Source organism: Sitophilus oryzae, unplaced genomic scaffold (genome assembly GCF_002938485.1).
Source record: "Sitophilus oryzae breed Bouriz unplaced genomic scaffold, Soryzae_2.0 scaffold_1297_pilon_pilon, whole genome shotgun sequence".
Lineage (NCBI taxonomy): Eukaryota > Metazoa > Arthropoda > Insecta > Coleoptera > Curculionidae > Sitophilus > Sitophilus oryzae.
The window spans coordinates 3,216,046-3,227,431 of NW_022145945.1; the positions used below are offsets into that span (position 1 = coordinate 3,216,046).

An 11,386-nucleotide genomic window follows, 5' to 3' on the forward strand; every position below is an offset into this window, starting at 1 on the left:
TTGTTTAGTTTGCTTGACAATAGAAAAAATCGCATCAGGATTTAGCGAGTTGTATATACAGGGTGTCCCAATGTTAAAACTAAAATAATTTAGGACTTTGTTATTATCTATTTTTGATAAACACAACGTTTCGGTCAGAAGAATCACTGACCGTTATCAAGTGTAAACTCGAGTGTCCCAATATTATGTCCCCTTCTTCTTCTTTTTCGTACGTTAGGACCAAGTCCTGTGTTTTCTTTAATGGTTCCCTAAGAACAGTTGGGATGATGAAGACCAGCTCTCATACCATCTTATAATTCTTATAGGTGGTCGTCCCGGCAGTTGAGGCGTGTTGGGTCTTTTAGTCCTTTCTCTTTAGCAATTTTCGCTAACCGGTCGTTTAGCATCCTGTACACATGGTCTCTCCACTCTTTTCTTCTGTTTCTGCCCATCTTACTTCATCCTGTTCTTCACATGTTTCTCTTATATCCTCACTTCTTTTCTGGTCAGCGCAACGACCCAGCTACGTCGAAACACCGGTTCCCATTAGAACACCGAAGTTAAGCGACGAAAGACGATACTAGTGGATGGACGGGTGACCGGTTCGAAACTCTATATCGTGCTGTTGTCCAATAAAGACAAAAGCGTAAAATCTATTGGCACACACTGCTCACTCACGCCGGTTCGAGGCCGGATGAGATCAGATATCTCGTGAGTAAGAGTCGATTTAGGCACTTGCCAAGTCGGTAGGCCATTGACCATGATATGGCCGAGGACCGCGGTTCGGATTCCGCGTAAACAAAGTAGGCCCCGTCCAGATTAGCTCTGACAGCAGAAAGGAGACGTTAACTTCAAATCTTTACTTTACTTTACTTTTCTTTTCCGGTCATATAAAGTATATATCCTGTAATTGATCTAAGTGTTAGAATTTCTGTTGTTTTTAGGAGGCTTTTTGTTGTTGTGCTCTGCTCTAGTCTCTATCGCATATGTCCATAACCGGTCTCACGCAAGCCTTATAATATTCTTAAATATCCTGATATTAATGACACCTTTGTTGTTTAGGTTTTTGCTTCCTCTTTGAGATTTCTAGTGCTTGTTATATTTGCTCCTAGATATTTTAATGACATCACTTGTTCTACACTCTGATCATATATTGCGAGTTTGCATCTTCTAGGCTCCCTAAATATTGTAAGGGATTTTTTTTAGGGATATTTGCATGATAAATAGTTTTGCCGTTTGTTGGAACTTATAGAAGCTTTTGTAAGTTATCTTCGTCTTCAGAAACGAGTACTGCATCGTCAGCATAGCATATTATTTTTATTTCTTTATCTCCAGTCGATATCCTCTCCCAGCTTGCTTTACTTCATTTATGATTTCGTCCATTACGATGTTGAACAGGGAACAAAATAAATTAATTGGACATAATTTATCCCTATACTTACCAAAAGTGCGTTCTTTAAAAAAATAACCACATTTTTTAAGATATACTATGAACCATTCCGATTTGAATGAAATTTGGGGTACCTATGTTTTGCTAAGAACTTTTTAATTTGACTTTGACAAAAATCACGAAAATGTAAGGGAAAGGTAAAAACTACCCCCACCTCTACATAAATTTTAGTATAAATATATTATAACTTCTCTGTTAACCGTTATTTTTTTGTAAAAAGGTCCTTCTAGTACACCGCGCATATTTTTTGAGGAAAAACCATATTTTTCTCATTATGATTATGTATAATAAAATGATATGTGTGTATACCGGGTGCGTGTCAAAAGTAGTTCACCCCTATAACTTTTTTATTTCATCAGATAAAAAATCTAGATTTGGTATGTTAGTATATGCGACATAAATTAGGATTGGTTGACGTATTCAATTTTGGCCACCTCCTGTTTTCCTGAAATTTAATACAACTTTTGATTTTTAAATGGCACCGTACCGTCGGTATTTTTATACTTTATTCGATAGAAAATGACATTCTGAATAGAATGACATATCCATATGTCAATTTTTGATATTCTTGCTTATTAAAAAGTTGTATTTTAAAATACAATCTAGAGTGTCATGGCTATGTCAAAAACACTAATTCTTAATCAAGGAGCCTTGGAAAAATAGATTTGATCGTCTAATGTCTTTAGTGTATTGTCCTGGCCAGTTAGAAAATGCTCAAATCGTATTTTTAATCATATCTGAAATTTTTCAAATGGAACGAGGGTGGCTCATTAGCATATTTGGAAAAAGCATTTTTTACGAATAATTTGATACCACACACTTGGTATTTTCAGTCAAATTTTCGTTATGAACCGCAAGTTATAATTTTAAATAAACCATATGCGAAAATGTCAAAAGTTGACATATGGTATGTCATTCTATTCAGAGTGTTCTTTTCTATCGAATAAAGTAAAAAAATACCGAGTGTGTCATTTAAAAATCAAAAGTTGCAGTCATTTCCGGTGAAACAGGAAGTTTCAATAATAATCAATAGGTACGTCAATCAATCCTAATTTATGTCATATACTAACATACCAAATCTCGTTTCTTTAACTGAAAAAATAAAAAAGTTATAGGGGGTGAGCCACTTTTGAGACGCACTCGTTATAATGGATATGACAATAAGCCTCATAAATTTTAAATGAATTAACATTCTGTATATTTTGTAGGCCTGGTTTGGAAAAAAAACATCTTCAATTTTTTTCTCAAAAACAAAGCGATGTGACATTTTTTTAAAAAAGACAAAAAAATGTAGTAATTACTAGGAGGACAATTTTACGAAAAAAAATCGTTCGTTGGAGCAGTTGACAAATATTTCTACTAAAATTTATGTAGGGCTGAGTGTAGTTTTCAACTTTTCCATATTTTTTCGTGACTTCTGTGGAAGTCAAATGTTAGAGCGCTTAGCAGAACATAGGCACCCAAAATCTCATTCAAATCGGAATATCGATTATTAAAAATATTTTAAAAAAATGTGTTTATTTTTTTAAAGTTTGATGCCCTCTAACGGACACTTAGTACTTTTGTATAGAGGTGAATTGTGGCCAATGAACTAATTTTTTTAAGGTACCTATTTAATATTCTTCTCTATTTATCGAAAATAAGCTAAACACAATATTAGTACAAAATCCTAGTGACAACATAGAGACAAAGAAATACTTGCCACACACATATGTAAGCTCCGCATTATATTCCTTTACGTGTGAGCTTAACGACAAGGAGGGGTGCTAGATGCAGTACTGCCATTGATATAAATAACAAATTCAAGAACTTTAGCACATTCACCGAAGAAATAGGTTCAGTTTAAACAAAATGAGGGCATTCCAAGTAAGCCATTCTACTTAACTCTATTTTACGGAAAAGAAACATATATTCAAGGACAGATTTTTTGAAATTAAAAAAGCATTCTCAAGGATTTTTTATTATAAAGTTTATTTTTTCTTTTTGAAGGGTGCATTAAATATATTTTTTTTATTTTTGTTTTTAGGCCTGTTTAGTGTTCGCTTTAGTAGCAGCCATTGCTACCAAAGAAGTACCAAAAAAACAAGAAAAGAGAGGCTTGCTTTTGGGCGATTATGCCTACGCTAAAGGTAATAAAATAATAAGTAATAACATATTGTATACTCTGTTTAATATTATTTTATATTTATTTAATTTGATTAATAGTGTTTTTGTTTGTATTTTAGGACCTATCCTAACTTTGGCTAAACCAGCAATTGGATATGGAGGTTATGGGGGAGGTTTTGGAGGTGGTAGAATTATTGGAGGAGCCGGTTTGGCTGGTGCCGGAATCGGTACTTTCGGTAAGTTAAACGACATTAACAGTATTTTATTGGATTTTCTCGTATTTATTTTTTACATATTTATTATACCGTATGAACGAAAAAAACGGCATCTAGTTGGCTTGGAAATGACAATCGATGACATTGTCCATATAATTTTAGAATTAAAAAAATGATATCCATCGCTGACACCAGTTTTTTTCGATCCAACGGTATTATAAAATAGAAATAATGTGTTCTACGGTATACGTTGCGATACAATCTGTATTAAAGATATTTTTGTTTTCAAGATATATTAATATCCAATTAATTTTGGTTCTTTTCTTTTATTATTTTTATTTGTTGTTTTTTTATATTTCTTTTGTTATTATTTTTTAGTTTCTATTTCAAAATCATATTTTCTGATAATATGGCAACAGGTAGTAGATTAAATTTACAAGAAAGAAAAAACTCAAAAAATTTTTTCCAGTTTTCAAAATTCAAGCAAAAAAAATATTTTTTTTGGAAATTTTCAAAGTATAATAATTCGATTATTTTGGACCTATTTAAAAAAACGGTAAAGAGAAAATATGTTTCTTTTATCGAGACCTACCAGTCCTGAAAATATTTGCATTTATTTAAGACTCACCCTGTATATTTTTTGTGTTCATCAAACTTCATTCACTAAATGTTTTTTTCACATTTTATTTGAAGTTTTTGTTGTAAAATTCAGTTAATATTAATTTTTGCTTGCTCTATTTAATTCCTAGAAGTACTTTTTTTAAGTGCAAATATTTTTGTGAGTGTGACACATTTTTACCGCAAGAAAATAATATTTTATTCCAAATTTTCTAACTCATTCATTAAACAAATTTTCTGACCTGAACTGAAACATTATTCATTAAACAAATTTTCTGACCTGAACTGAAACATTAAAAGCATTCGGCTACTTTAGGTATAGTTATTCAACAAACGACAAATAGAAAATTTATTTATTTTCTCGAGATCTAACCACCGTTTCGTTGGGCAGATTAATTTTATCTTTTGGGAAAGAACATAAATGATTGTAAAATAACAGTATTTACTACAATACTGCTAAATATTTTATTTTGAACTCTGAGCTTATGTTTCGCTAACCATGTTAAATACAATACGATCGAAAAAAAACGGCGTCTAAGACGGCTATGGAATGACAATCGATAATAATTTCCTCGTATAATTAGTGTTAATTTTTGACAAGTTTTATGTCAATTTTTAGTAAATGACGTCTAGGTAATAATAATAATGATTTAATTAAAATATTTCAATCACTTTCTGGTTATGCTAACATTGCTAGCAAAAGATGCTTCGAAAGTTCAATATACAGGGTGCTACAAATTCGAGGTACGAGCATTGGTATCTCGGTAACCGTAATAGATACGAACATGGTTAAATTGGAGCAAAGTTGCGCTTTAGGGTGTTCACCAAGATGCCATCAAAAAAGTTTTAAAAATTTCAAAGATTGCTGAGTTTTTTGGAAAAAACAGATTTTTTGAAAATCAATTTTATTTTTTCCTGTCGTTATTTTTTAGAAAATCAAAAAACTAATTACACATTCATTAGGGCTATCTGATGGTATCTTTAGATTTTCAAATTAGCTGACAATTTGTGAGATACAGAGGCCAACTTAATTTTTTTAAATACGGACCTGCATTTTTTATTTCAGGTTTTGAAAGAACACGTTCTTCTGAGTACAATGATATGCACACTTAGTATTTTTTTTTGTTTCGGAAATTTGGACATAATTTATTCAAACTAATTTCAAGTCCGGCTCTGTTTTTTTTAAATATTTAATCTATTCATCGTTACAATATTGATAAGCATTCAACCTTAGCAATAACGTTGGGTAAAACATTGAATACGGAAATTCAAATGCAATAAAATAATAAAAAATAATATAAAATAAACAACATAAATAGTATAATATAACATAAACAATCAAATCATTTCCCGGGAAGATGGATTTGAAATGGTAGAGCAGTGTAATGGCCAGCGAGGTTCCTGGACCTGTCGCCAAGGAGCGGGGGGGGCATTACTTGACGTCATTTGTAAAAGCCAAATCAATACATTTCAATATTTACAATAAATAGTACAAAATGCATTCGGAAGTATAAGAAGAAGAAATGTTCAAAAAACTATAAATAAGATTGAAGGAAAAATAAATTTGTGCATTATGAATACTTTAGAACGTATAGAGCATTAGAAACTAGTTTGTAGAAGTTGATTTATTTATAATAACTCCGGTTAATATTATGCATATTATTAGATCGTACACTGATATTTCAAATTCACAATAAAAAATGTTAAAAATAATATCTTTAAATTGCTGACCTGGATATTATTTTTTTAAATCTCTCAATTGGCTTGACTTTCCTTATTCAATGTTAATTTCGCTGATCAATATTGTTGTGATGAATATAATCAGATTAAATAAATTAAAAAACCAGAGTTGGACTTGAAATTATTTTAAATAATAATTAAATGGTTTTGTTATTGTTAAGTTACCCAAAACAAAGAAAAAGTATCAAGTGTGGCATATCATTGTACTCAGGAGACCGAGTTCTTTCAAAACCTGAAATAAAAAATGCAAGTCCGTATTTAAAATAACTAAGTTGGCCTTTGTATCTCACAAATTATCAGCTAATTTGAAAATTTAAAAATACTATCAGATAGTGGCTATGAGAATTTGCAATTAGGTTTTTGATTTTCTAAAAAGTAACGACAGGAAAAAATAAAATTGATTTCCAAAAAACTCAGCAATCCTTGAAATTTTTAAAACTTTTTTGATGGCATCTTGGTGAACATCCCAAGGAGGCAACTTTGTCCTAATTTAACCATCTTCGTGTCTACTACGGTTTCCGAAATAGCAATGCTCGTACCTCGAATTTGTAGCACCCTGTATTGTGTTGAGGTGTATTGTGATAAAGAGTAGGTTATACTTGACTATAGCATTGCCAAAATTATTACTAGACAATATGCTTGATGGTTTCTTCCTCAATTTCAGGTACCGGTCTTGGTGGCGGACTTGGTGGAGGAATCGGAGGAGGCGCCATTGCTACCGGAGTGCGCACAGCATCCGCATCCACCTCGGTCATCAACCGTGCCGTAGCGGTAGCTGTACCAGCTCCCTACCCTGTAGAAGTCCCACGTCCGGTCCCTGTACCCGTCCCAGCTCCAAGACCCGTGGAAGTACCCCGTCCATATCCCGTTGATGTACCCGCTCCTTACCCCGTCCACGTAGCTCGTCCTGTACCGGTTGATGTACCCAGGCCCATTCCAGTACCACGCCCTGTCCGTAAGTACCATTGGGTTGTAGATTGTAGATTATGTTAGCGAGTATCTGAGACTATTTTACAGAGGTTAGTTCTTCATCTCTGATATCAATAATACTTAACTTTATGATGTGACTGGTTGTCCGTGATGGGGTGTTCTGATATTTCATTTTCCCCGCAGAATCTGTATTCGCCATTGTATCCTAGTTTCAATCTACTGATAGTCTAAAAAACCTTATCATCGTTACATGTCTAATTATTTGTGTGAAGTATCCTTTTGTGTGGCCATTATAAAATAGTCATGTCGGCCAGAGCGATCCCGGGGCTTACAGCGGGGGCGGCCAATCAAAAGGGTGAAATTTTGACACTAAAAATTTTATGATATATTTCGTGATATATTTTGACTTCTGGGACAAAATAGAAAATCGTGCATTTTTAAAAATTTTCCTGTATATTTTAGAAAACTTTTTGGAACTGCCTGTTCACCGCAAATTTACCCACAGTATAATTATTTCTTAACCTACCATGCCTTACGGCTTTACTCTATGACTACGACACTAAAAGGATGGATGCAAATACAGAAAAAAAAACAGGTGGCTTACGAAATTAGTTAAAAATAAATCATTTTTTTTTTAATTTTCAAACTTGAATAACTCGGTTATTTTGGACTTTGGAAAACGGTAAAAAGAAAATATGTTTCTTTTATCGAGATCTACCAGCTCTGAAAATATTTGCACTTTTCAAGATTCACCCTGTAGAGTGATATCGCGCTTTTGATAACTGTCTACCGCTGATTAAGCCCCGATTTTTTTGTTTGCCCTTTGGCATACGGCTTTTTAAATAAACAAACAATAAACATGACATTCCACCAATCGACATGCGATGGCTTTTTGATGTATTTTGTTTTGATGTATGCGATGATTTTTTTTTTGTAAAATTCCATGTTTTTTTCGCGTTGTCTGCTGGCGTTTTAGTCACGAGAAAACTGTCTGTCAACAATTTTACACGTTTCTTAATAATAAATAAAAGCTATTTGGCAATTATAACTCTTGTACCTTTTAATATTTTTAGTGTCAAAATTTCACCCTTTCGATTAGCCGCCCTCGCTTTAAGCCCCGGGATCGCGCTGGCAGACATGACTATTTCAAAATGGCTACATAAAAAGATACTTCACAAGAAAAATTAGCCATGTAACGATCAAAATAAAAACACTAAATCACCACAATACACCAAAACACTTTTACTTTTACACTGGACACGCGTTTCGCTAACCATGTTAGCATCATCAGCAGATGATTATAAACTTATAATTCAGTTTAACTTATAATTCAGTTTGTAATCATCTGCTGATGATGCTAACATGGTTAGCGAAACGCGCGTCCAGTGTAAAAGTAAAAGTGTTTTGGTGTATTGTGGTCATTTAGTGTTTTTATTTTGCTGTGTAACACCAAAGGATCCAACCCTCAACTGTAATCATATAACGATGATAAGTTTTTTTTTTATATAGTCAGCTCTCCGTCTATGAGGTATTCATTGAGGAGACAGTGTCCTGTTAAAAACCCCGTAACTAGATTTTTCTTACTTAAATCTAGGTAAATCTTTGATTTTTCTCGGTCGTAAATCCTGGGGAAATAGTTTAAGTGTCTCCCCTTCCAGGTTACTGATGGAGTCTTCCGGGTTCTTGGGTTCTGTTTTAAGTTGGTTTCCAATTGGGAAGCAGAACGGTTCTGGTCCAGTTAGTGGAGTGTTGGCTCCTTTTCTAGCTAAATCTGTACCATTTTTTTTCAAGTACCTCTTTTCAAGTACCTCTTACCTCTGCTTATAATAACCATTTACACTATTTTTCAGCTGTTCCAGTCGATGCTCCCAGACCTGTCGCTGTTCCCGTACCACGTCCAGTACCCTACGACATCCCAGTACCAGCCCCTGTTGCAGTACCCACCCCAGTTGCCGTGGGTTACGCCGGTGGTCTTGAAGGTGGAATTGGTCTAGGAAGAGGCGGTGGTGGTTTCGAAAGAGGTATCGGATTAGGAGGTGCTGGAGGTTACGGACTTGGCAAAGGAGGTAAAAATAAGTTTGAGCGTCAATCTATAACAGTCAAAGATATGTGCATATTTAGTTATAAGAAGAATTGGCTGAACTCAATGAACGTTCTTTGTATTAAGCGACTATGTCTCCAAAAAAGTCTTTGGGTATTTCGCCACTGTAAGAATCTACGACATAAAATAGTTATTTTTTGTAAACACTGCCGCGTTAATCCAACGGGGACTAATTGTCAGCAGTGGCTTACTAATAAACAAATTTATCTCGGACAAAAAATGCTTAACGTTTTGGGAAGTATATCTCCTCCCGGCGTCTGAAGCAAAAAAAAAACAAACAGCAAAGAAAAATCTATTTAAAATATCTAAATGCAACTTTTCGAGAATACTTTAGAAACAGATACGTCTATAAAAACTGTTGACGTTTTGTTAAGGTATATACATTTTTTTACACAGACTACGTTTTTGTTGAGGTAAATATAATTTGGCAAAGATCATAATTGACAGGATTAGTCTTCAAAAAGTTATTAGCTTCTATAGAAAGGATACGATTTAGAAATTGAATCTAGGGACCGGAGAATCGCAAAAGATCTGTAAAGATCGCATTTCAATAAGCCAAAAGCCCTCCTTATACAGGGTGTCCCAGGCTGAGCGTTCATTTCAAGTTTCTAGAGAATAACACCTAGTTAGGAGATTTTGTGCTCATCATTGTTTCACAATGAGATCTATCGATTAAAAATATTTTGAATAAGTTGACGGCAACTTTCTTATTTTAAATGGTTACCCCCATTTTTATTACATACTTAAATTATCTTTAAAATTTTATGAATTTTGGTATCAAACGGTCTATACCTAACAATAACCGTTTTTGAGAAAAAAAATATTGAAAATTTTTGGAGGAAAAACCGGCCTGTCAAAAAAAATTGTATAGCCTAAACGTCAAATTTAGTTATTACCACAGATATTGTCACATAAAGAGAAGACATGTGGCTATCAATTTCAAAAATTAAATTGTTTGAGTGCCATATAATATGTTATATAATATATATGATTAATAAATTATCATAAATAATATTTTTTCAAACGGAAACCCACTTTTTTTTTCACTAGTGAAAATGTTTTTAATTCGTTACTTTTTGATTATACATGTTCCTATACCTAAAATAAATCGTTTTTAAGTTATTTAAGATTTAGAATTAAAGCCTATATTTTTCTGGTTTTTAAGCAGTAGCCTATGACGTTAAACGTCAAGCGATGTAAAACTATATCTGGCCATGTCATAATATTGCCATTGGATATCACTAAAATACGAGATATACTTTTATAAATATACTTTATAAAGTTTTAGCAACAGTATTTATAATAAACTAAATTCAAATTAACTAATTTTTTGATAGAAGAAAATAAACTGTCTGATAGTTTGACACTTAATGTCAATGGAAGCTAGATAAAATAGAGAAACATTTACGCTTTGAAACTAAATTTTAAATAATTTTTTGCAGTTAGTTTATATACTTTAGAGGGTATTATGATCCATACAAAGAGTTAGTTACTTTCAAATGGCAGTTTATATTAATATACAAGGAAATAATTCTGTGAATCATTTGGTATAAATTAATACAAAAATTTATCAAAAATTAGCAGGAATATGTCTGATCTATTCTTTCTACAATATTCGTAGATACTCATACTGACCTTATTTTTATTTTTGTTACAGGTTTTGGACTCGAAGGTGGCTATGGAAAATACAAATAAATATTAGATAGCTCAAAAGTAGCTCAATTTTGACTGTGAAAAATAATTAAAAAAAAAGATTTCCATTCATTTCTTCTAAACAAAATAAATGTACATACTAGATTTTAGTAAGTTATTATTTTTATACGAGTCACTGGTCTGATATACATACATATCTAGATAAAAAAAAACAGAAGGTATGGCTGTATGTAAAACAATATAAAAAATCATTGTGAAAGAGTTACCGTTTATTAATTAGAATAATGTGTGTTTTTCTTTGTAAATAAATAAAATAAACAACAAACTGAATAACCTTTGTTTGATTTTTAAACCTTCGGGCTTTTATAAACCTTTGCTTTGTTTTCGAATAATTTATAGAAACATTGCATGGTAAAAGCAACATTTTTATATAATGGCACTAAGGACAAGCCTTGATTTTTTTTATCAAATATGAATATATAGTAGATATATGATTTCAATATGGGCGTTACTTTATTATTTACAATTTTTTATTAATTGCTACCTGGTTACTAACAAGGTGGTCGGTTGATAATATTTTCATGGTCTTCTTTA

General features: G+C 32.6%; 1 protein-coding gene across 1 annotated transcript; it reads left to right on the plus strand.

Moving 5' to 3' along the window:
• The first annotated feature begins 3,159 nt into the window (after positions 1-3,159).
• On the plus strand, positions 3,160-11,122 carry LOC115874572 (keratinocyte proline-rich protein-like). Its single transcript, XM_030889765.1, has 6 exons — positions 3,160-3,295; positions 3,456-3,558; positions 3,655-3,771; positions 6,773-7,063; positions 8,889-9,104; positions 10,797-11,122. Exons 1-6 carry the CDS (start codon positions 3,281-3,283, stop codon positions 10,832-10,834), a joined length of 780 nt encoding a protein of 259 aa, XP_030745625.1. The 5' UTR covers positions 3,160-3,280; the 3' UTR covers positions 10,835-11,122.
• Positions 11,123-11,386: the final 264 nt, after the last annotated feature.

What these genes read in the sequence shown, in the direction of transcription:
- LOC115874572 (XM_030889765.1), top strand. An exon ending in TGCCGGAATCGGTACTTTCG is followed by an intron (nt 3,772 to 6,772) that starts GTAAGTTAAACG and finishes CCTCAATTTCAG; the next exon opens with GTACCGGTCTTGGTGGCGGA. An exon ending in TTACGGACTTGGCAAAGGAG is followed by an intron (nt 9,105 to 10,796) that starts GTAAAAATAAGT and finishes TTTTTGTTACAG; the next exon opens with GTTTTGGACTCGAAGGTGGC.